Source organism: Emiliania huxleyi (assembly GCF_000372725.1).
Source record: "Emiliania huxleyi CCMP1516 unplaced genomic scaffold EMIHUscaffold_222, whole genome shotgun sequence".
NCBI classification, from domain to species: Eukaryota; Haptophyta; order Isochrysidales; family Noelaerhabdaceae; genus Emiliania; species Emiliania huxleyi.
In genome coordinates this window covers 169,573-193,408 of record NW_005200401.1, presented here as the reverse complement: position 1 = coordinate 193,408, position 23,836 = coordinate 169,573, and the positions used below count along the sequence as shown (strand labels likewise).

The 23,836-nt window shown below is 65.7% G+C and overlaps 4 protein-coding genes across 4 annotated transcripts; 2 read left to right on the top strand and 2 right to left on the bottom strand.

The window, feature by feature from the left end:
- Positions 1 to 1,623: 1,623 nt before the first annotated feature.
- EMIHUDRAFT_114534 (hypothetical protein) lies at positions 1,624 to 7,347 on the bottom strand (the record flags this gene model as incomplete). The annotated part of the gene is made up of 12 exons (XM_005779955.1): positions 1,624 to 1,854; positions 2,227 to 2,280; positions 2,355 to 2,507; positions 2,614 to 2,646; positions 2,925 to 3,089; positions 3,750 to 3,836; positions 3,899 to 3,994; positions 4,105 to 4,309; positions 4,353 to 4,417; positions 5,406 to 5,455; positions 6,520 to 6,555; positions 6,981 to 7,347. 12 exons carry the CDS (start codon positions 7,345 to 7,347, stop codon positions 1,624 to 1,626), a joined length of 1,542 nt encoding a protein of 513 aa, XP_005780012.1.
- Positions 7,348 to 7,691: 344 nt separating this feature from the next.
- On the top strand, positions 7,692 to 8,657 carry EMIHUDRAFT_235584 (hypothetical protein; the record flags this gene model as incomplete). Its single annotated transcript, XM_005779954.1, has 2 exons — positions 7,692 to 7,784; positions 7,968 to 8,657. 2 exons carry the CDS (start codon positions 7,692 to 7,694, stop codon positions 8,655 to 8,657), a joined length of 783 nt encoding a protein of 260 aa, XP_005780011.1.
- A 10,161-nt stretch (positions 8,658 to 18,818) lies between these two features.
- On the top strand, positions 18,819 to 19,643 carry EMIHUDRAFT_114530 (hypothetical protein; the record flags this gene model as incomplete). Its single annotated transcript, XM_005779953.1, has 1 exon — positions 18,819 to 19,643. One exon carries the CDS (start codon positions 18,819 to 18,821, stop codon positions 19,641 to 19,643), a length of 825 nt encoding a protein of 274 aa, XP_005780010.1.
- A 1,133-nt stretch (positions 19,644 to 20,776) lies between these two features.
- Positions 20,777 to 23,540, bottom strand: EMIHUDRAFT_457127 (hypothetical protein; the record flags this gene model as incomplete). Its single annotated transcript, XM_005779952.1, has 11 exons — positions 20,777 to 20,924; positions 21,131 to 21,247; positions 21,314 to 21,377; positions 21,450 to 21,501; positions 21,576 to 21,638; positions 21,838 to 21,917; positions 21,998 to 22,079; positions 22,183 to 22,302; positions 23,120 to 23,343; positions 23,376 to 23,410; positions 23,482 to 23,540. 11 exons carry the CDS (start codon positions 23,538 to 23,540, stop codon positions 20,777 to 20,779), a joined length of 1,044 nt encoding a protein of 347 aa, XP_005780009.1.
- Positions 23,541 to 23,836: the final 296 nt, after the last annotated feature.

Below are 23,836 nucleotides of genomic sequence, written 5' to 3'. Positions count from 1 at the left end.
CTTGGGGCGACGCCCGCCAGCCTGGCCCGTGCATTCTCGAAGACAACTGCCCTTGGCCCTTCTCCCCGCCCTACGAGATGTACGCCGACGAGTCTATGCGCCTCGAGCTGCGCAACTGCACCATCAGCAACAACTTTGCTGGGGGAATGAGCAAATACTCGGGCACACGGCTGAGCGGCGCGCTTCTCGCCGCGAGCCGGCTGAGCATGTACGACACGAGGCTCATAAATAACTTCATCGGCAACCAGCGGGGTGACGCGGGCGCGCTGTGGACCAACCTGCCGCTGCACATGGAGCGCTGCACCGTAGAGGGCAGACGAGAGGGGGGGGGGGGGGGGGGGGCTTCGCCACAGACGGTCCTGCGCCTCGCCGCTATGACGGGCGCACGACCGCGGCTCGTGTGCGTGTACCCGTCTTTGTCCCGAGTGAAAAGTCCAACGCGCTCGTCGGTGGCGGCTTCCCCCAACCTGCGCCGCGCTCGGTGAACCTCGACAGCGCTTTCGGTGGCATGCAGCTCTTTGCGACAGAAGCCTGGAGAGCAGCTCCTCTGTTGCTCACACACTCTGCACAGTTGACACAGAACCTGGTTTGTGGAGCTCCCGCAGATTACCTAGAGAGCACGGCATTCGGGGCCATGATGTCGGTTCCCCACCGGACTTTTTTTGTAGTGGAGAGAATTAAGAAATCTTTCTGCTGTAACCGACACTGATATCGCTCTCCTTTAATCAGACCAGATGGTGAATCTTAACTGTAAATTACCGTCAAAAAGCTGTCAGAACGGCTGTCAGAACACTGTCAGAACGCTGTCAGAACGCTGTCAGAACGCTGTCAGAACGCTGTCAGAACACTTTTGTGGGTAGGGTACTGTCAGAACGTTGCCAGCACTGCCCGAGAGCGGGCGAAGTGTGAACATCTGCAAGACGGCTGGTGCGAGCGCCACCGCCTCGCCGATCGCCCCCTGTCAGAACGTTGTCAGAACGTTGTCAGAACACTTTCAGAACGCTGTCAGGGAACGCTGTCAGAACGGCCAGGTCTCTGTCAGAACATCTGCCGGAGCTCCACAAACCAGGTTACAGCCTACTGTGCGGCTGCCACAGCTGTGACAGCGATGGGCTCGCCCTCACTGGCCCTCAGTCACTTGTGCTGCGGCTTGTGTGAGCGACACTGCTCGGCGACTGCCGGCACACTGTGTCGCTGTGAGACCACGGCGTGAGGTCAAACCACGCTACCAGCGCTTGGTCACATCGGCCCCGAGGTCAGATTCTTCTACTCTGTTGATGACAAGACTTGTCTACCGGCTGGAGCCGAGCAGGAGGGCCCGGCGCACAACCCCCTGGTCAACTCACCCTCCAGCTCCACACCCGCGCGGGCACCCCGTACGAAGTCGAAGAGATCAAGCTTCAAGGGCATAGAGCTCTAGAGAGAATAACGAGAGGGAGGTAGAACGCGGCCCGGGAACCGGCAACAGTAACCAATAAGCCATGTCCTGTACCGTGTACATCCTCCCACAACCGAGAGCAACACACATTAACTGCATGGACTTGGGTGGTGGGTGCCCCAAGCCCCAAGCCCTAAGTCCTACTCCTCTACCGACATTGCCCCTCGCTCTACAGCCGCTTGGACTCAGCCGCCGAATAGGGTTTGCAGCTCGCCGTCGGTCAGCCTCGGGCCGCCTCGCCGCCGCCCCCCGCCCGCTCCCGGCCCACCCTCGTCCTCGTCGCCGAGGGTGGCGGCCGCGATCTGGCGCTTCTTCTCCTGCAGCGCGAGGATCCGCTCCTCGACTGTGCCGGTGATTGAGAGGCGGACCACGCGGACAGGGCGGTGCTGGCCGATCCGGTGGGCGCGGTCGACTGCCTGCGGGGGAGAGGGCGGGGAGAGAGCGGGGGAGAGAGCGGGGGAGAGAGCGGGGCGGGCGAGAGAGTGTGGTCGATCCCTAGCGAGACGCCGTAGTCGAGTTGCCGTAGAGGCGTGGTTGGTGTATGTGCGGGGCGCCGATGCGGGGCGGTGGGGCGGCGCGCCTGCTCCTCTGCGAACGGGTTCCACCACGGCTCGCACAGCACCACCGCGGTCGCCTCGGTCAGGTTGAGGGAGATGTGAGGGAGATGTGAGGGAGATACGGGGGGAGATACGGGGGGAGATACGGGGGAGATATGGTCGCCTCGGTCAGGTTGAGTTAATTAATAGCTAATTAATAGCTAATTAACAGTTAATTAACAGTTAATTAACAGTCGCCTCGGTCAGGTTGAGCCCGACGCCGCACTTGAGCGACATGAGCAGCACCTGCAGACAAGCCCCCGCGAGGGGTCAGAGACGGCCCCAGGCCCCCGCCGCGCCCGAGCGACAATAGCAGGCACCGGCGGGCCACCCGGCGCACGAAACGAGTCGATCTGCCGCTCGCGCTCCGCCATCGACTGGCCGCCGTCCACGCGCGCAGTGCCGAAGCCGCCTCTGCGGAGCAGCGGCTGCAGCAGGTCCAGGAAGGTGGTGTAGGAGGAGAAGACGAGGGCCTGCGTGGACTCGCAACGCGTGGCTTGGTCGGCAGGAGGGAGGCGGCGCAGGGCGAGAAGAGGCGAGCGCCTTTGCGGTCGGGTCCTGCTCGCGCATCCGCCGCACCTCCTCCAGGCACAGCATCATCTTTGTCGACGCCTATACTTAACAGCTCATCAATAGTGAATTAACAGCTAGTTAATGGAGAGCAGCAGCATCTTTGCCTACAACGGACGGCTACTGAGAAGGGTCGAGGAAGGCCCGCGCCGCCTCAAACACGGGCAGGTCTTCGCGGGGGTCGCCTAGCAGCCGACATGCAGAGGGCGTGTGGCTTGGCGGTGGGGCATGTCTCCCCCTCCTCCCCCTCCTCCTCCACTCGCGAGGACGCGTCGGCAACATCTCGGCTACATCTCGGCTGTATCTCCACTCGCGAGGACGCGTCTCGGCGCCTCGGACGATTCCGGGCCGGTGGCAGCCTCGGCCTCCTCCTCGCCTTGCCCGAGAGCGAGCGCCATCTGCCTCGCCGCGTCGGCAAAGGGGGGAAGCTTGCGGAGCGGGAAGAGGGCGTCGGCGCGGAGAGGCTCGCGGCAGAGCGGGCACGCCTGCTCGCCGCCAGAGGTGTGAAGAGACGCTGTTCACAGCTTGGCCAGGCGGCAGGGCGGCAGGGCGATCAGCTCCGTGCCGGTCCACACAGTCCGCAAGCCTGGGCGCGGCAGGGCGGCAGGGCGGCAGGGCGGTGCGCGCCGTCTCCTCGACGGCGTGCGCGCGCAGCTCTCGGAGGCACTCGTCGCAGTAGGCGTGGGCGCAGTGGGTGAGCGTGCACGTGTCCACCTGCAGCCCCTCCATGCAGATCGGGCAGTCGTCCTAATTCGTATCCAGTCATTGCACTTTGCCTTTCGCCACGATGAACTTTCAATCTGCAGTGTCGGGGAAACCTCCTGCCCCACCCGCTCGCCGCCGCCCTCCGCCATCGCAGCGGCACGAGCGATCACCGGCGGCGGCGGCGGAGGAGCGGAGGCAGCCTCGTCCTGTGCGAAGGCCGCCGAGGCCAGCTGCGGCGAGTTGGCCGCCTGGCGCAGCTAGCCGAGATTAGCCGAGATATAGCCGAGATATAGCCGAGATGCGGCCGAGGTATGGCCAGCTGCGGCCAACGTTGGCTGCCTGGCGCAGCCGGCAGAGCAGCGAGAGGACGCACATGTAGTTTGCCTGCTCGCCGCTGCAGGTGTGAAGAGGCGTGCTCGCAGAGCAGGCAGGGGATGCACGTGGCAGTCTTCCTGCACGGCGCCTCGCCGCAGGAAGCGGTTGAAGATGACCTGCGCCTTGCTCTCCAGCGCGGCGTACACCTCCGCCTACCCAGCAACAGTGCATCGCGATGAGCGACGCACTCACCTCTCCCTCCGGCGCACCGTACACCCTCCGCCTCGTCGGGCGAGCGGAAGGGCGAGGCGCGCCGCGCGCAGAGCTTCGGCGGCAGCGAGAGGATCGGCTCGCCGTTGAAGGAGTCCGCCTTGCGTTAATTAATAGTTAGTCAGTAGTGAACTAACAGCTAATTCATAGTTCTGGCCGTTGAAGGAGTCGGCCTTGCGTTAATTAACAGTTAATTAGTAGTGAACTAACAGCCAATTCATAGTTCTGGCCGTTGAAGGAGTCGGCCTTGCGCCGGCGCAGCATCAGCGAGTCGAGCAGCGCGCGCAACCCGTCGGGGTGGCGGGCGAGTGTCTTGTACGCCGCGAGCGTCTCGCCGTACTTTGGCAGCCGCAGGAAGCGGAGGAGGGCGAAGAGGTCGTCGGGCGAGTTTTGGATGGGCGTGCCGGTCAGGCACCTGGTGGAGATACGGGGAGATATGGGGCGTGCCGGTCAGGCACCTGGTGGAGATACGGGGAGATGTGGGGGAGATGTGAGGGAGATATGGGGCGTGCCGGTCAGGCACCTGGTGGAGATACGGGGAGATGTGAGGGAGATGTGAGGGAGATGTGAGGGAGATGTGAGGGAGATGTGAGGGAGATGTGAGGGAGATGTGAGGGAGATGTGAGGGAGATGTGAGGGAGATGTGAGGGAGATGTGAGGGAGATGTGAGGGAGATGTGAGGGAGATGTGAGGGAGATGTGAGGGAGATGTGAGGGAGATGTGAGGGAGATGTGAGGGAGATATGGGTGCGCCGATCAGACCTCTCGTGGCAGAGACTTGAAGACCCCCAGTTTGTGCTATGTCTCGGCTGCATCTCGGTTGTATCTCGGCTGTATCTCTGCTATCTCGGCACCAGCGGTTGTAGGCGGAGAGCTCTGCGCAGGCTCGCGACGTGGCGGCCGCGGGGTTGCGTATCGTGTGCGCCTTGTCGAGGGGTATAGCCGAGATATAGCCGAGATCTAGCCGAGATGTAGCCGAGATCTAGCCGAGATATAGCCGAGATGTAGCCGAGATGTAGCCGAGATGTAGCCGAGATATAGCCGAGATGTAGCCGAGATGTAGCCGAGATGTAGCCGAGATGTAGCCGAGATCTAGCCGAGATCCAGCCGAGATCCAGCCGAGATAGCGCCGAGATGTAGCCGAGATGCAGCCGAGATGTAGCCGAGATATAGCCGAGATATAGCCGAGATGTAGCCGAGATGTAGCCGAGATGTAGCCGAGATCCAGCCGAGAAAGCGCCTCGTCGAGTGCCACTCTCCACCAGCGGAGTGAGAAGAGCGGTCCGCGCCGTCTGCCATCCAGCGGCGCCTAACACACACTGCCGCCCCTAGCGACGGCGGGCAACGAAGGCCGTCCCGCCGACGGCCGTCCGCCTCGCTGCGCAGCGTCGAATACGTCGTCACGACGACGTCGAAGGCGGCGAGATCAGCCGCCGCCCTCGCGCGGCCCGCGCCGTGATGCAGCAGCACGCGCGGCGCCGCCCCGCCGCCGCAGCGAAGCTTGTGCTCCACCTCGCCGACCCACTGCAGCGCGAGCATCTTTGGGCAGACGACGAGCGTGCCTGCGGGACATGTCTCGGGCATGTCTCGGGCATGTCTCGGGCATGTCTCGGGCATGTCTCGGGCATGTCTCGGGCATGTCTCGGGCATGTCTCGGGCATGTCTCGGACATGTCTCGGGCATGTCTCGGGCATGTCTCGGGCATGTCTCGGGCATGTCTCGGACATGTCTCGGGCATGTCTCGGGCATGTCTCGGACATGTCTCGGGCATGTCTCGGACATGTCTCGGACATGTCTCGGGCATGTCATCTCGTGGGGCATCTTTGGGCAGGCGAGGAGCGTGCCGAGAGGCAGCCGCAGCCCGGAGGGAGGGCAGGAAGAGCGCGAGAGGCCTGTCCGAGAAGGGTCCGGGAAGGGTCCGGGAAGGGTCCGGGAAGGGTCCGGGAAGAAGGGTCCGGAAGAAGGGCGGGCAGGAGGAGGGCGGGCAGGAGGAGGGCGGGAGGAGGGCGGGCGGGAGGAGGGGGGCGTGCCTCCGGGAGGGACGTGCCTCATCTGCATATCTCGGCTAGATCTCGGCTAGATCTCGGCTAGATCTCGGCTAGATCTCGGCTATATCTCGGCTAGATCTCGGCGTGCCTCCGGGAGGGACGTGCCTCATCTGCGGCGGGTGGGCGGCGCAGAGGGCGAGAAGCTGCACCGTCTTGCCCATGCCTTCGCAAGAAGCAAGCGATGGCCTCGTTAAGCGATGGCCGGCTGCAGTACTGCGGTGCTGTGCTGCCTTGCTCGTCCGCGGCACTAGGAAGTGTCTAGGAAGTGTCTAGGAAGTGTCTAGGAAGTGTCTAGGAAGTGTCTAGGAAGTGTCTAGGAAGTTGCCTTGCTCGTCCGCGAGCAGCCCGCCGCAGACGTGGCTCCACGCCCGCCGCTCGCCGGAGGAGGAGGAGGAGGAGGAGGCGGAGGAGGAGGAGGCGGTGGCGGAGGAGGCGGCGGAGGAGGAAGAGGCGGAGGCGGAGGCGGAGGCGGAGGAGGAGGAGGCGGTGGAGGTGGAGGAGGCGGAGGAAGGCGAGGCGCCCTCGCGCTGCAGCAGCCAGGCGAGGCAAGCCCTCTGATAGTCGTACAGCCGCGCGACCTGCAACCCCGCTGGCGCCTCCGCCATCTCGCTCGCCTGTTCACAGCTGGGGGTGTGAACAGCGCCTCTTCACGCCGCGTGCGCCATCTCGCTCGCCGCCTCAAGCTGGCGCGGGACAGAATCGAGCAGCGCCGCGCCGCTGCCTGGTCGCCGCCCGCCGCCGCCGCCTCTGCCGGCGCGCGGCGCCGCGTCGCTCCAGTTCGCGCCGGCGGTGAAGGCGTCCTCCGCCGCCTCCGCCGCCGCCGCAGTCGGCCGCTGCTGCCGCCTCCTCTGGCGGGAAAGGCCTGCGGGCGCGGCCCTTGCGGCGAGGCGGCTGCGCAGGCTGCTGCTCGCGTCGGCCTCGCCGTCGGACGAGTCGGACGACGACGTGAGGCTGATGGTGGCGGCGACACGGCGGGGGGCGGGGCGCGGTAGCGAGGCCGGGCGGGTGGCGTCGACGAAGGGCGACTCCTCTTCCTCACGCGAGGCGGCCTCCTCCTCCTCGCGCTGAAGCCTCGCCGCGAGCCGCGCGTCCGCACACTCCTGCGCGAGACGCGCGTCCGCATCGGCTGCTGTCACGTCCGTCTCTAGCAGCCGCTGCCTCTTGCGCGCCGCTCGGCGCTGCCGACTCGCGTCGCGTCGCGCCAGCCGCTCGCCGGCGGTGCTAGAGAGGCCCGCAGAGTCGAGCGAGGCCTGCAGGACCCATGCGGGTATGACCTCCTCGTCGCTCGACGCGCTGGGCGAGTCAGCCTCGGTGGCGCTGGAGCCCGCCTCGGTGGAGCTGCTCGACTCGGCGATGGTGGAGCCGCTGGACCCGGCAATGGTGGAGCTGGTGGAGCTGCCTGACATATTGTGTATGCATTCAACAGCCAGGGTTTGGGCTCCGATGAGGTAGGGGATCGGTTTGAGCCTGGCGAAACAATAAAGAACTCGCACCGGACTGGCGCACCACTCACAACGAAAAGAAGAAAAGTCGGGCCACCTCCTTTTGAGTGAGTGCCTGCAGCATCGCCCGATCAATGCCAGCGTATTGTCGCTCGTTGCTGTTTCTGGCCGCCTTGACCGTTCCTGCGGCTGCGCACTGCGACGGAGCCGACAGTGCGTGCAGCACCGTTTGGGGCACGGCGGCATGCCATCAGGGGAGCTGCTACCCGTGCGGCGGCCGCATTCAGTGGTTGCAGTCCGCTCGCGGCATGAGTGAGCACGACGCATGCGAATTCGTCGCTGAGGAGATTCCGGAGACATGTGGCCCATGCTTGCCGATGAGCCACAAGATGGGCTATTGGGTAGAGGAGGAGGAGCCGCCGCCGCCGCCGCCGACGGCTCGCCTCCCGCCGCCGGCTCGCATCTCGCGCCCGTCGTCGCTGGGAGGATACCGCCGAGGCCGTTGGGGACCTGCGTCCTGCGGCAGCACTCGCGCCTTCTCGGTCGACGCGCTTTCGTCAGGACGGTGCCTCAGCCTCCGGCAGGGCGCTGATCCCATCACTCCTGCGGGAGGTATCCGCAACATGCGAGAGACGTGCATCGACTCAGCGAGTCAGCGTCGTGTGCTCTTCTTCAACGCAATACCGGACCACGAGATCTCCATACCGCGGGGCCGCTCGTCGCCATGCGCCGCAGCGTACAAGCTGACGCTGCCGCGGCCCGAGTACAAGAGCCGCACCATCGAGATACCCGCAGCTGGGCCGATTGCCTTTGCGCGCAATGGCGTCCCAATCTACTCACCCGTGTGGGCAGCGCACAACAGTTTCCTCTTCGAGGAGCGCGCGTGGGCGGGGCATCCGTACTCCCAGGTGCCGCTCTGGCACTACCATTTCGTTGGCCCGCAGCACCCATTTTGGCGCAACAATGAGACGCAACTGGTGGCGTACGCGCTGGATGGGTTTCCGATTTTCGGACCGACGGCCGCAGCCCTCGACGCGTGCAACGGCCGATTCGTGCGAGGCCAGTATCAGTATCACGTCGTCCAGAGTCCGGCGGAGGTCGACTTGCGGCGGCCGTACTGCGCTGCGGGCAACGCGGTGAATTGGAACTTTGTGCTGGGCTGCTACCACGGCTCCACGAGCTCCACGAGGCTCGAGCGAGACACAGGCTCGAGGATAGGGCTGCAATGCAGCGCCGACGCTGATTACGATGCCCCCAGGCCAGCCGGGATGTGATGTATTGGGGGCGCGACCCCCTCGTGGAGGCTGCGGGCGGGCGCCCACTTATACCGAGAGATCTCAAAACGGGACGGTCCAAAGAGAGGGGAGATCCCCGTGCAGCTGCAGGTAAGGTAAGGTAAGGCGAAGGGAAACGTCTCCACACACAAAAGTGGTGCCTGGGGCAATGAAACGTAAGCGCCCTCCAGTATTGGCGATGGCTGAGACAGCCGCGGCGGCCGCGGGCCGACCCCTGAAACGTGAAAGCAGTGTGGGTGCTGGCCCCTGTCGGTCCCTGTCGGTGTCGCGCCCAGAGTGCATGGTCTCCATGCTGCATGCACCATGGGATGGAGCATGCATGCGAAATGATGAGCTTTTTTATGATTTATGATGAGTATTCGACAAAAAGAGGCATGTGTGTACTGCCGTACGCTCACATCTTGTGTGTGTGGAGCGCCCTAGACAGAACGTGCGCCCCGCCATGCTGGGCCTAGGCGGGCACTGGGGGCGCGCCGCCGCGCTGCGCGCGCAAGCAGCCCCCTCTATGTGCGAGGTAGGACGGAGGCACGACGGCGGTCTCCCCCGCGCGGCAGCGTCAGCAGTAGACGTAGCAGTCCCAGCAGCTGGGCTGCTGGCCGGGAACAGTGTCGCTGCTGCAGCCGCAGGCGACGAAGTTCTCGAGCCGGTCGAGCCATGTCGGGCTGCGGCCGGGGTCTGCTAGCAGCGCTGCCGGGCTTACTCTCAGCGCCCTCGCCTTGGGTGCGTACTCGAGGCAGCCCCCACTATCCGCGTACGAGCGCCTCGCCTCCTCCTGCACCGCGCGCTCAAAGTCCTGCCGCTCCGCAAGCGTCATAGGTCATACGCGGATGCCATACAAAGCTTCGCCTGCGCCGGAGGCGAGAATCGTGACTCACTGCTGCCGGAGGTCAAGGTGCAGCGGCGGTGCGCGCTTGACAGCGCGTCTACGGTATCCCACTAGAGGCTTGGGGACAGTGCTGGCAGGGCACACCGTATGGCGTCGAGGCTCTCGTACGAGCTCGGCCGGGTAAGCTTCATCGGCGAGTTGCTGATGCTGTCGCACCGCGAGATGCCGAGCGCCTCGCGCGAGCCGTCGCTGAGGTGCGAGTGGATGCTGCTGGTGCGGGAGGGGGGCTGCGCCTCACCGAGGGCCAGGACGTCAGCTCGCGGAGTGGTCACGGTCACGGGAGCAGTCACCGCCATCGCTAGATGCGCGAGCTGATGAAGAGACACGTAGACGTCTCCCCGACGTTGCGTTGCCGTGAATGTGAATAGAGGTAAAGGCGGACCCGATGGATGGGCGGACCCTAACTGCACTTACCAAGGACTCGATTGCGAGAGACAGAGGCCTCAGCCAGGCGAGAGGTCCTCAGACAGAGGTCCTCATGAGAGCTCCCCCCCCCCCCCCCGAAGAGACACGTAGACGTCTCCCCGAGCTTTCGAATTTCTTTTTTGAATCGTGTCGTGCGACCGCCTTTTGTTATAAAATTCTTTTTTGCGTGCTTGGATGGTGAAAGAAAGAAGGGACATTTGATAGATAGATTGGGATCTCGGAGATCCCAATCTGTCCGAGGATTAACAAGGAGGCTGAGGTCCTCAGCCAGGCGAGTGATCCTCACATCTGGGACGCAGCCTTCGCACTTACCAAGCTCTCAAAGCAGTTCGCACTTACCAAGCTCACAAATAGTTCTCCAACTCATTACACATACTGTGTTCTTATGTCCTTGTTCACTCTCTGTTTGGGTGTGTCTGGGGGGGCTGGCCACCTTCCGCGGCGTCCCACCGCGTGTGCACCGGCCAAGCGCGGCGCAGCCTCAAGTCAGTCTTTGTCGGATTGCCACTTCAATGTACAATGAGAGGAGGGGGGGGCGAGCTCTCTCCGCTGAGGACCTCTCATGAGGACCTCTGCCTGAGGACCTCCCGAGAGGTCCTCCCGAGAGGTCCTCCCGAGAGGTCCTCACGAGAGGTCCTCACGAGCGGACGTACCACAGCGCCAAAGGCGCGCGCGGCCTCTCCTCCAACACAGAGTTGGCGCGCGGCGCCCAGCACTGACAGGAGCCGAGGAGGCGCCGCAGAGAGATGCTCGCATGAGAAATTGAGAATGAGTGACGGGGGGAATACTCTTCGTTCGCCTGTGCATTCGCTTAGTTCCGATTCGTGTTTGTAGTTAGTCAGTCTCAGGTATGTGTGTGCAGACGCGGTCTCTCGCACTTGCCGACGCTTGTGCCTTCAAAAGAGAGATTTTTCAGCAATACCAAACAACTCTAAAATCACACATCATGTGTAAATAAATAAATAAATACAACGGACATCCCAAGCTAGGGCTGGGTCGAGGACAGACACGTCCCCACCTTTGCAGGATTTTGCAAAAGCGAGGGGGGAGGGCGCATCGCCGCGCGGAGAGGGCTGGGCACAGGGCACAGGGGATCTCTCTCGCATAGGATATGCACTCGGCGGCACGAGGGCAAGGCTGGGCGTCCTATGTTTGTGCTCCCCCCCGGACCCCTCGCTCTCGGGCACTAACCATCTGACCACTCATCGACGGGGCTTGGCGAGCGGCCGCGCTGCGGGGTAGGGCTGGTGAGAATGGGCTCTGGCCACTCGCCCGTGCGGTTGTAACCCCGCATCTGTCGGACAGAGGCCTCGACCGCCCCTCGCGGCAAGCTCTCGAGCATCTCGAGCAGCTCGCCCGCCGCCATCGCCGCCTCGAACTGCTCCCTCATGCCGAGCGCGCCGCATACCCTGCGGACCGCCTCCTGCTGCACCTCGTCCGGCGTATCGGGTGTACACACACACTAGGTAGGTAGGTAGTAAGGTGAAGAACAGCCAGGCTCGGACTGGACACCAACGCGGTATGGGTGGACGCAAGACAGATGATGACGACACGCACGAGCGACACACAGACACAAAAGCTCACAAGACACACAGCCAGCGGGCTGCCACACACCCTGAGTCGGCGTACACATAACTCAAGGCCATATCCTCCCTGTCGCCCCCCCCCAGCACTCCACGGTGCCAAGAGTCCAAACAAGGGCACAACAACACAACAGACAACAGGAAGTGACATGCGAGGCTAGAGCAGGCTTGCTCTACCTCCAGCAATCTCTCCGGCCGGCGAGGCACGGACGAGACCGTGTGTGGGGTCTAAGTGAGGTGTCTATGGACGCTCTCCTCACGGGCTAGCTGCCTGCGGCTAGCCCTATCTCGCTATCACAGGCAATGACAATCAAATGGGTGAGTGTTTGCGAGCTGAGGCGCGTGGGCTAAATCTAGGCCGCACATCGTGGCACTATGACGGAGGTAGACGTGCGGCCGCAGCGCGCCCGCCGCAGGCTCGGCGGTGCGCGCGTGTTAGCGAGAAAGTTGCGGGTAGAGCCATGCCCGACTTTTCGAAGGCGAGGCCTCTGCGACGAGTGCCAGCCGCGCTGCGGAGCCACACCCTTCGAGCCGCGTCCCGTCAGCACTGTCCCCGAGTGGTCCCGCCTCGGCGGCACACACTCTCGACCAGGACAGTCCCGCCAACGGAAACGTGTCGCGCGCCGGCGACGATTGCGGCGTGGTCGTTGTGAAGCGGAGATGGCACGACCACCGCCCTGCTTCGCAGACCGGGCTAGGAGGGGCTGCTCTCGTTCCGCGAGGAACAGGAGGCCTTCCCACTCACACCGGCTTTGAATTCTTTCTTTCGTGCGCGGCCTGCCGCGGACTCTGACGCTGGCGCGGCATGGCATACACGGCGAGCCGGCTCCGCTGGTTCGTCCTCTTCTACTACTCGCTCGCCAACATGAACCAGTGCCTCGCATGGCAGCTTTTCCTAGATGCCACATGATCTCGTGTTCTGTGTTCCTGCCTCTGCACCACAGCCCGAAAATGCCACGTGCTGATTCGCCGCCGGAAGTCTGTGTCGCCGCAGGTTCTCCTTCTCCTCCGTGTCTCGCGAGCACGCGGAGGAGTATTTTGGCCGCCGGCTGACTCAGTCGACCGTGGACCAGCTGCTCAACTGGGGACCCATCATCGGAGTCCTCTGCTTCCACGCGCAGACGACGGTGCTGCAGCGGCCACGCGGGCTGCAGCGCGGCATCTGGTGGGGCCTCGGCCTGCTGCTGGTCGGGAATGTGCTGCGTTGCATCCCGATCGCCGTCACCGAGGCGAGTGGCGGTGCACGGCCGCGATTCGCCGAGAGCGGCGCTCACTACTCCTGTGCGTCCGACACTTCTCGGAACCGTCTCGGAACCGTCTCGGAACCTTCCTGCAGGCGCTGACTTCTCCTTGCGTCCGCCACACGGGCCAAAGGAGCCCTCTCCGAACCTTCTCGGAGCCTTCCTGCAGGCGTTCAATTCTCCTCTATCCGACACTTCTCGGAGCCTTCTCGGAGCCTTCTCGGAACCTTCCTGCAGGCGCCGCCTTTGCAATGTACCACGCCGGCCAGATCCTCATCGCCGCCGCAGGGCTCTGTCTGCATGGGCTCGTCGTCTCACAGCTTCCCTTCCCCTCACCCCGCACCCTCCCGCTTCTCAGGCCCTTCTTCATGGGCTCGGTCACCTATTCACAGCTAGAGGTGTGAAGAGACGCTGTTCACAGGCCCTTCTTCATGGGCTCGGTCACCCGCCTCGCCGTCGTCTGGTGCCGAGATGCGCCGAGACGCGCCGAGATGCACCGGAGCGCACCGCCGCCACTGTGAGCTACAACTGTGAACGGCGTGTTGCCCGCTTTGGGATATTTCAATTGCAGAGGTCGACTCACGCCGCGGCTGTGAGGTTGCAGGTTCCCGCAGAGGGAGCGCACCACCGCCACGGCAATCGCGCAGACCTCCAACGCGCTCGGCACGACAGTCGGGTTCCTCAACCCTCTCTGGCTCGCCCCCTCTCCCGCCGCGATCCCGAACGTGTTTTGGCTCGCGGCCCTAGAAGCGGAATATCTCCCCATATCTCCCCGCATCTCCCCATATCTCCGCTTGAGCCCTAGAAGCGGAAGACGTGTCTGTGTCTCCCAACCCGCGCTCGAGAGGACACGTACTCAGCCGTATTCCGCCGTGTTCCACTGCGTTCGCCTCCCTCGTACTCACGCGGTGCTCTGAACACACACTGCACACCACCGTCTTCTCGCACTGAAGGAGGCGCACTCAGGCCCAGCATCGTCACATCGCAGGCTCTCTCTCGCCCTCGCCGCCGCCTCGGCTGCGTGCGCGGTCGTCTACCTGCCCGCCGCGCCGCCGCTGCCCCCCTCCGCCGCCGCCGCCGCCGCCAGGTCCTCGGAGGGAGTGAGGCGGAGAGCCCGTCCCACTTCCTAGCTGCTAACAGCTGGGGGTCGGGTACTCGGAGGAGGGGTGGGGGGGAGGGAACTCAAAGATGGCCCGAGATGGCCCGAGATGGCCCGAGATGGCCCGAGATCGCCCGAGATCACCCGAGATCACCCGAGATCACCCGAGATCACCCGAGATCACCCGAGAGTATAGGTCCTCGGAGGAGGGGGCGGGGGCGCAGCCCGCCTCCTCCGCCTCCACCGCCCTCCTCCCCGCCCCTGCGCCGCCGCCGCCGCCGCCGCCACCGACCCCCCGCCCGCTTCCGCCGCCGCACTCCCCGGCACATCCGGCGCTGCCGACCCGCAGCAGCAGCGGAGGCAGTGGCGACGGCGGCGGGGGCGGCGGCGGCGGAGGAGGCGGCAGCGGCGGGGGCAGCGGGGGCGGCGGGGGCGGCGGGGGCGGCGGAGGCGGCGGCGAAGGCGGGGGCAGCGGGGGCGGCGGAGGTGGCGGCGGTGGCGGAGGCGGCTGGCTCGGAGGCTTGAGGGCGGCGCTGCGGCACCGGTCTTACATCGTGCTCGTCCTGTCCACCGCTGTGCTGAGTGGCGCGCAGTCGGGGGGCTAATCTCGCGCAATCTCGAGGGCAATCTCGCGCAATCTCGGGCAACCTCGCACACATAGGCGCGCAGTCGGGGTGGCAGGGGTGCCTTCAGGGCATTCTCGGGCCCGGCCCCTCCCGCCCGGGCCTCGCCTCCCAGGCCGTCGCGTGGATCGGCTTCGGCAACGGCGTCGCCATCAACGCGGCCTCTCTCCTCGCTGGCGCCGCCATGGACCGGTACCCGCGGCGTCTCAAGCTCGGCATCGTCTTCGGCCTCGGCATCTGTGTCTTCGCCACGGCCGCCTTCACGCTGCAGCTGCCCTGCTCGCTGCTGCCTGCTGGGGCGGCGCCGCCGCTGCCTCGCTCGCAGGCCGGGCTGCTGCTGAGCCTTGTCGTCGCCGGCTTCGCCCAAGGCCTCACCACGCCGCTCGTCTACGAGCTGGCCGCGGAGCTGCTCTACCCGGTCAAGGAGGGGATGAGCGCAGGCATCCTCGTTCTGCTGCTCAACGCGTCGTGCGCGCTGCTCATCGTCGGCAACGACCTCCTCCCGCCCGACGCGATGAACGAGATCATGACGGCGACAGCCGCCGCCTGCTTCATCGCCGTCGGCCTGGGCGTGCGCGAGGAGTACCGGCGGCCGGTCGACGCCGTCGCAAAACGAGCCTCGAGGTCCGTGCCCGCTCAGGTGGCAGCCAGGGACGCGCGGCACGAGGCGGTGGCGGCGGGGGAGGAGGAGGCTGGTGGCGAGACGCTGTCGGGCGGGGCGCCGAGCGGTCTGACACACGATACGCTTTCGGTTGCACCCTCTTCGTGACGCGGTTCGGTGTGTGTATCGTTCGTCTGTACGGCTCTCAGTACGTGTCGACTCCAGCAGTTTACTCAGTTTTTCGTAATACCAAATATTATTTTAGAGACATGATAGAGATGAGGGGCAAGCCGGAGACGGAGGCAGGGCGCGAGTCAAAAGGTTTCAGTCTTTCCTCGGTCAAAATCACCGGTTAGTTAACTTTTTGACATGGACGATACAAAACCGACACCGCGGCGGCGAAAACTCTAGCGAAAACTGCGGAGCGGCATGCGGCCTCGCAAGGCTGGGGTTGGCGAGGGTTGGGGGCTCGGGCGCATCCAAGAGAGCAGCAAGAGAGCTGGATGGTGTGCACGAGACGAGGCGGGGAAGCTCCACGCATTCCGCAACGGCAGGGGCGCGCGGAGAATGGCACGGGGACATGATCCTATTCGCCCGGCTCGCAGGAGGGGAGGAGCAAGTGGGGAAGGCGCGCGCCGGCAGACCTCAGCGCAGCGCCGATACTCTCGCTAATGGTTGGCCATTTGGCCTCCGCCGGGCCATGGAACGACAGCGCGGCATCGTCGTTGTCGCTGTCCCAACGAGATTCTCCCGGCGGGCTCGGCGGCGGGCTGAATCCCAACGAGATTCCCGGTGGGGGAATCGGCGGGGAGAATCGGAGAGGAGAGCTCGAGGAACGGGCCGCCTGCGCGGCGGCGGCGGCGCTACCGGTCGGCGGACCACTACGATGATCCCCAAGCGTTGGCGCTCTTGGCGCAAACGCTCGTTGATATCGTCGACGGCGCAGCTGGTTGAGGGAGTCTCCGGCACAATCACCTCGAGCTCGCTTGAGCTAGGCTTGGCCTTGGCGCCGACGGTACTCGACGAGGACGAGGACTGCACGGCGACGTGTCTGCGCCCGCCTGGAGCAAGCGCCGCACGACGGCGGAGTGGTTGAAGATAGCGGCGTTCATCAGCGCGGTCAAGCCGTTGCTGGCCTGCAGGTTGATCTCAGCGCCGAGCCGTATCATCAAGTCGACCACCCGCTCGTGGCCTTTGCCGGCGGTGAATATCAGCGCGGTCCAGCCGTTGCTGTCCTGTAGGTTGATCTCCGCGCCGTGCTGCAGCAGCAACTCGTCCACCCGGTCGTGGCCGTAAAGGGCGGCGTACATCAGCGCGGTGCGGCCTTTGCTGTTGTGCAGGTTGATCTCAGCGCCGTGCTGGATCAGCAAGTCGACCACCCGCTCGTTGCCGTTGCCGGCGGCGAGCATCAGCGAGGTGCTGCCGGCGCTGTCCTGCAGGTTGATCTCCGCGCCGTGCCGCAGCAGCAACTCGACCACCCGCTCGCGGCCTTGGTCGGCGGCGCCCATCAGCAGAGTGATGCCGCTCACGCCGTCTCTCTCGTACGTCGCGTCGGCCCGCCCGCCACTGTCAAGCCACGCCAGCACCGCCTCCTCCTCGCCACGCTCAGCTGCTGCCACGACCTCATCGGAGACTGGCACGTCACCCCTCGACACCGCTGGCGACAGATTACCCGGCCGCACCCGCACGCTCTCGCCGCCGCCCTCGAGCACCACAGCGTACCGCCCGCCCTCGAAGCTCTGCGCCACGCCCCGCTTCCCGTTCAGCTCGGGGCGGGAGGAGAGCCCGCCGAGCACGACTCGCTGGCCGAGCAGCGGCGCGTCTTCAGCTACCGCTGCCGCGCCCGAGGAAGCGCCGGCCGCCCCTACTCGGCCCTCCGCCGCCGCCACCGCCTCCGACAAGACCTTGACGCACTCGGCGTGGCCAATCTCCTTGGCCGACTGAAGCGCCGTATTGCCGCTCGCGCTGCGCGCCGTCGCATCTGCGCCAGCCCGCAGCAAGCGCCGCACGACGGCGAGTTGGTTGAAGACGGCGGCGAACATCAGCGCGGTGCCGCCGTTGCTGTTCTGCAGGTTGACCTCCGCGCCGTGCCGCAGCAGCAAGTCGACCACCCGCTCGTGGCCGTTGGTGGCGGCGTGCATCAGTGCGGTGTCGCCGTCGCTGTCCTGCAGGTTGACCTCAGCGCCGTGCCGCAGCAGCAGCTCAACCACCCGCTCGTGGCTGCAGTGGGCGGCGCACATGAGCAGCGTAAGGCCGCTAGTCTTGCCTCTCTCGTACGTCGCGTTGACCCGCCCGCCACTGTCAAGCCACGCCAGCACCGCCGCCTCCTCGCCTCGCTCAGTCGCTGCAATGACCTTATCGCAGACTGCCACGGCACCGCCTGACACCGGCTCCGCCGCAGCCGGCGACAGATTACCCGGCCGCACCCGCACGCTCTCGCCGCCGCCCTCGAGCGCCACAGCGTACCGGCCGCCCTCGAAGCTCTGCGCCACGCCCCGCTGCCCGTTCAGCTCGGGGCGGGAGGAGAGCCCGCCGAGCACGACGCGCTGGCCGAGCAGCGGCGCGTCCACCGCTGCCGATGCCGCGCCCGAGGAAGCGCCGCCCGCCCCTACTCGGCCCTCCGCCGCCGCCACCGCCTCCGACAAGACCTTGACGCACTCAGCGTGGCCCGTCGCCTTGGCCAGCTGCAGCGCTGTCTTGCCATACGCATTGCGCGCCGTCGCGTCAGCGCCAGCCCGCAGCAAGCGCCGCAAGACGGCGAGTTTGTTGCAGACGGCGGCGAGCATCAGCGCGGTGATGCCGTCGCTGCTCTGCAGGTTGACTTCAGCGCCGCGCCGTATCAGCAGATTGACCACCCGCTCGTGGCCTTGGCCGGCGGCGACTATCAGCACGGAGGAGCCGTCGCTGCTCTGCAGGTTGATCTCAGCGCCGTGCTGCAGCAGCAACTCGACCACCCGCTCGTGGCCGTTGGTGGCGGCGTGCACCAGCGCGGTGTCGCCGTCGCTGTCCTGCAGGTTGACCTCAGCGCCGTGCCGCAGCAGCAGCTCAATCAACCGCTCGTGGCCTTGGCCGGCGGCGCACATGAGGAGCGTAAGGCCGCTAGTCTTGCCTCTCTCGTACGTCGCGTCGGCCCGCCCGCCACTGTCAAGCCACGCCAGCACCGCCGCCTCCTCGCCTCGCTCAGTCGCTGCAATGACCTTATCGCAGACTGCCACGGCACCGCCTGACACCGGCTCCGCCGCAGCCGGCGACAGATTACCCGGCCGCACCCGCATGCTCTCGCCGCCGCCCTCGAGCGCCACAGCGTACCGGCCGCCCTCGAAGCTCTGCGCCACGCCCCGCTGCCCGTTCAGCTCGGGGCGGGAGGAGAGCCCGCCGAGCTCGACTCGCTTCCCAAGCAGCGGCGCGTCGGCAGGCGACGTGCCAGCTGCTTCGTGCTGCATTCCCCCTGGCTTTGCAAACAACGCGGCGCGTACCTAACGATATCTAATTTGAAAAAGAATTTTGCAATCGGCAAAACGTCGCTCTCCACCCCTCCCTTGGGTTGTCTTTCTTTCTTTCTTTTCTGCAAAAAACGAATTTAATCACAAAAAGAAATTCGAGATTTATGACTTCCACTGCGTCGGCCGTCCCATTCCGCCGAATCGCTTTCGCACGCTGCGACGCCCTGCGAGCGCAGGAATGAAGACTCCGGAAACCCAGAAGCCAAAGGTACTGGACGTGGCCTTCATCGCGAACTGCCGGGAGGGCTGGTGCTTTGCGCTCCCTTCCTGGCGGCAGGCCTACTCCACGCCAAGCAATCTCGCCCGCTGCGCGCCGCCCGAGGCCTTCCTGGCAGTGCGGGCGAGCCTGGCAGCCTTCTGGCTTGGGATCACAATCTGGTCCATGGTGGAGCACAAGAGCAACGACTGGGAGACGGCGCCGGAGTGGTACATCTACCTCACGCATTGGACGCTGCTGTTTGAGCTCTTTTACCTCATCCTCGCCGCCGTTGTGTCGGGCTTGGCCATCGCGTCGAGAAACGGGGAGCCAGACGGCACCACTCCGTGCTACGTCCGTCTCACATACGCCCTGCAGGTCCTCACCTACGTCGCCCCCTTTTTCGTATTCGTGCTCTTCTGGGCGCTCGTCTACGACTGGAACTCGCCCGATCCGCCGTCCGTGCTCTCGTGCTTCACGCACGGCGTCAATTTTGTGGTGGCGCTCTGCGACTTCCTCATCGCCGGCCTGCCGATGCGGCTCAATCAGATGTGGGTGCCGGTGCTGTACGGTATAACCTACGTCCTCTTCAGCCTGATCTACGACCTGGCGGGCGGAACGGCAGGCGGCGAGCCCTACATCTACGCCGTGCTGGATTGGTCGGAGAACGCTGGGGTGGCCGCCGCGTACGGCGGAGGGGTGGTCTTTGGGGCCTTCCCCATCGTCTTCCTCGCCTGCCTCTTCTGCGTCTACCCGCTGAGGAACCTGTGCCAGTGCTGCCCCGCGGCAACGGGCCTGGACGTTTGAGCGGGACGGGTGTTTTTATGGATTATGCCATCATGCGGGTTTGTTTGGGTTACCGGCGGATACCCGCCGCCCGGTATCCGTGTCTGTTCGCGGCTAGCCGCGCGTCACCAGTCCCGTCTTAGTCGCTACTCCTCTCACTCGCTGTGGAGCCGTACGTGGAGATCTATACACACCGACTGTCCGTACACCCCTGCGCTGTGTACTATGCGCTTCTCGAGCGGCTTCCCCTGCGTGGCTGTACAACCACCCCAGCTCCCGTCGTCGCGGAGCACTTCATGCGTATGATATCAGGCCCGCACGTCCGCGGCACTGCTCCCGGCGCACCTGCAGCAAGTGCTCCGCGGGACGAGCCCCAACAGTTTTTCTCACTCACCGTCGTTCCACATCATGTCGTGGCACGCCGCGATCTGTGGTAGGCGAAGTCGCCCTTGCGGTCGACGCCGAGCGCCGCACACGCCGCCTTGGCCACCTCCGGGATCTTGCACCCTCCGGCAGCTCCAGCTCGGCGGCGAGCTTATCCGCCATGTCCTTGACGGAGCGCTTTGCCGGCGAGGGCGCGGCGCTCGAGGTGGATGCGACGCCCCGCGCGGGTGAGGGAGCGGGTGAGTTGGAGGTGGAGGCGCGGGCTGGGTTTGTGTTCTGCTCGGCTCGCTGCTTGCGCTTGGCGCCTGCTCGCTGCTTGCTGGGGGCAGCGGCAGGCGCGGGAGGGGCTGGCGGCTCTCCCGTCCTGGCGCCGTAAGGGCAGTCCGCCCAATGCGTCACCCGCTGCGCCATAGGCTTGATGTAACAGTGTGTGCGCACCAAGCACAATGCCGTCCTGAGGGCCAAGCCGCCTTAGGGCCATGCGAATCTTCTCTGTCGCATGCGGGCGCCCGCTACCCGAGCAACTCTCTGGCGATGAGGCACGGCGGGCTCGGTTGTTGGTCGTCGGGTGTGGTGAAAGGTCCTAGCGGTTGGACGGTGCTTTAGAAATGCATTGATCTCTCGCGCCAGCCGCAGACGCCACCACCCGATCTCTATACAGCCGTAGCTGCTCGATCGCGAGTGGAATCTCACATGCATTTTGCTCTCTACGAGTGGCTGGACAGCTACAACTTCGGGCCTGATGGTAAGCAGAAAGAGCGCCTCGAGAGCTACCGCGACCGCATTCTCGCGCGCAGCGACGGCGGAGGCGGTAACGGGCGCCGCGCGCATGCAAAGAGGATCAGGCTCTTGAGGGACGAGTGAGAGTATTGGATGCACGCGCAGACGCTGGCCCAGGCGATCCGATCAGCCTCGGTCCTTCGATTTTCCGCGCGGGGATGGGGCAGGAGGTTACGCAGATTAGAGAGCGACAATAGTACGGATACAAAAAGGCACCTTCTGAACACAAACGTAGACGCGTACAGTGTAAACAGACCCTAATGTCCCCTTCCCCTCCCCCTACCGCGGCAATCGTCCGTATGAGCGCTCGAACTCATGCCGGCGCTGGCCGGGGATCGCGGTACCTCTGCCGCATCAGCATCGTCTTGAGCCAGCGCAGATCAGCGACCGGCAACCGCCGCGCGCGCGCTCGCGCAAACAGCGGCGCCGCCTCCTCGAGCGTGTCTGCAATCACGACGCACCTGTCCAGCAGCTAGACGTGTGAAGGGCGGAGCCGCCTCGCCGAAGATGCGTCCGCCGCGGCGCACGGAGCGGCGGCGGCGCCGCTGGCCGAGTGGTGGACGCGCGGAAGCTCTGTCTGCACGTCGGCGCCTGCAGCGAACAAGAAGCGCCGGCGATGAATGATGGGGTAGGGACTGCGGCGGCGACCGCGTGCGTCGGCGCCCGCGGCGGCGAGGAGCGGCGCACAGTTGGCCACCCACCCGTCGTCTCCGACCTGCTCACGGGCGAGAGGAGTGAGATGAGACGCTCTTCACAGCAGCTTGCCCGCCCGCCCGGTCGAGCAGCCGCCGGGACGATCGTCCGGCCCGCGAGCAGAGAGCAGGCCGGCAGCAGCGGAGGCAGGCGCAGCGCCTCGCCGAATCGGGGCGGGGAGAGGTTAGCCAAGGGTTAGCCGGGAGAGGTTAGCCAAGGGTTAGCCGGGAGAGGGCCGAGAGGGAGCCGAGGCGCAATCGAGGCGCAATCGAGGCGCATCCGAGATGGAGCCGAGATAGCGAGCCGAGATGGCGAGCCGAGATGGCGAGCCGAGATGGCGAGCCGAGAGAGCAGGCGCCTCGTCGGCGGCTGACGGGCGGAGGTAGCAACCCTTCGCGAGGCAGCGGCGAGCCCAGCCCGTCGAGAGCGGCTGCAGGCCTGTTCATGCACGGCGGATGCTCTCAGGGAGGCCTCCCTAGCCTCCGAGCGGCGGCGCCTGTCGAGGCGCGGCTGGGTGCCGAGCGCGAGGCCAAAGTAGAACTTGATGGTCTTTGCTGGCCCGCCCGTGACGAGGAGGAGGTCTCCGCCCAGCAGCTTCGCCTGCAGTAGGAGGAGGAGCAGTGAGACCTCCATCTCCACGTGACGAGGAGCCAGCGGCTTCGCCTGTCCAGGAGGAGCAGCAAATGAAGGCACCCATCTCCACGTGACGAGGAGCCAGCGGCCGCGCCTTGAGGGCTGCGGCAGACGAGCCCGGAGAGAAGGACGCCGACGCGGGAGCGAATGCCGACCGCAGCTGCTCCTCCTCGAGCAGCTCGGCGCCGGCCTGCGCACAGGCGCAAGTGTGAAGAGGCGCCGTCCTCGCATTCGCCTTCCTGGGACCCGGTGCTGCCTTCTGGCTGCCGTCGCTGTCTCTCTCCCTTCTCGACGGTCTGTGCTTGTGCGTCTTGGGCCCGCGCTTGTGTGTTTGCGTGAGGAGGCGCCGTGCACAGACACGCCCCCCACCTCCCCCCTTGCAAATGTCTGGATCCCGGCTGCATCTCCGGCTGCATCTCCGGCTATCTCCACCTCGCGCAGCTCCGCCTCGAGCTTCGACTTATCGCCCGCATCTCGGATGCCAGTCACCAGAAGCACGACTCCGAGGAACGGTCGCGCCGCTGCGGTCCGCGCACCCGCCTCGCCGCCCGCCTCGCCGCTCCCGCCCGCGCCGCCGCCCGTCGGGCGCCGACCCAGCGGTGCGCCCGCCTGCCCCCTTGCGGTCTGCGTTGCGAAGGCACCACAGCCAGGGCTGAGTACGAACGGTATCGCGCCGCGTGTTCAGTGCGTCGCGTGAACGCACAAGCTACGAATGCAGTGAGCACAGCGGAGCGCAGCAGCGGAGCACGTCTCTCTCTCGCGCGCCGTCCGGAGTACATGGGTCTGTACTCCGCTTCTAGGCCCCGAGATGTGGGGAGATATCGGGGGATATCGGGAGATATCGGGAGATATCGGGAGATATCGGGAGATGTGGGGAGACGGAGATGTGGGGAGATGTGGGGAGATGTGGGGAGATGTCGGGAGATATCGGGAGATGTGGGGAGATATGGAGCTACTCTCCGCATCTAGACGCCCCCGGCCTGGCCGCCCGACGGCCTGCCCTCTACCGGCGGCGGCGCCGTGGTCGACCGCCAGGCGGTCCCGTAGTTGGCGGCCGTCATCAGGACACAGAACCCGCGCCGCCTCGCGTCGTCAAAGCGGGCGCCCCACCAGCCGGCCTCTTGGTTCTTCTCCGCCACCGTGCCTGCGTACCACCCGCGCCCCTTCGGCCCGCTCTCGAGCCAGTACTCGAACCGGGCTCCCGGCTGCAGCTCGGCCGCGGCAGCGGCGCCTGCGGGAGGAGAGGAGGAGACGGGTGCGCACCGCACAGACTGGCAACACCGCCCCCGCTCGCGTGCCTCGCCTGCACTCGCCGGTGCCGCGACCGCAGCAGCGACCGCCCCGCCTCCCTCCCCCCGCTGTCCGCGACCGTAGCAGCGACCGCCCCGCCTCCCTCCCCCCGCTGTCCGCGACCCTCTCTGCGCGCATCCTCCCCGTGGCGAGGCCGCTTCGCCGGCGGCGCGTGCGGCTGCCCGTCGCCCCTCCTCACCTTTCCTGCCCCCGGGCTCGCCTTTCCTGCCCCCGGGCTCGCCTTTGCTGCCCCCGGGCTCGCCTTTCCTGCCTTCGGGCTCGCCCTTGCTGCCTTTGCTGCCCCCGGGCTCTCGCCGAGTGTCGCTCTCCTGCGCACACTCCCCCTCCCACCCCCCTCCGACGCCTGCGTGCTGGCGGGCTGCGGCGACCCGCCACCGCAGCCCGCAGCGCCGCCCAGCCTCCAGTACTCCCTC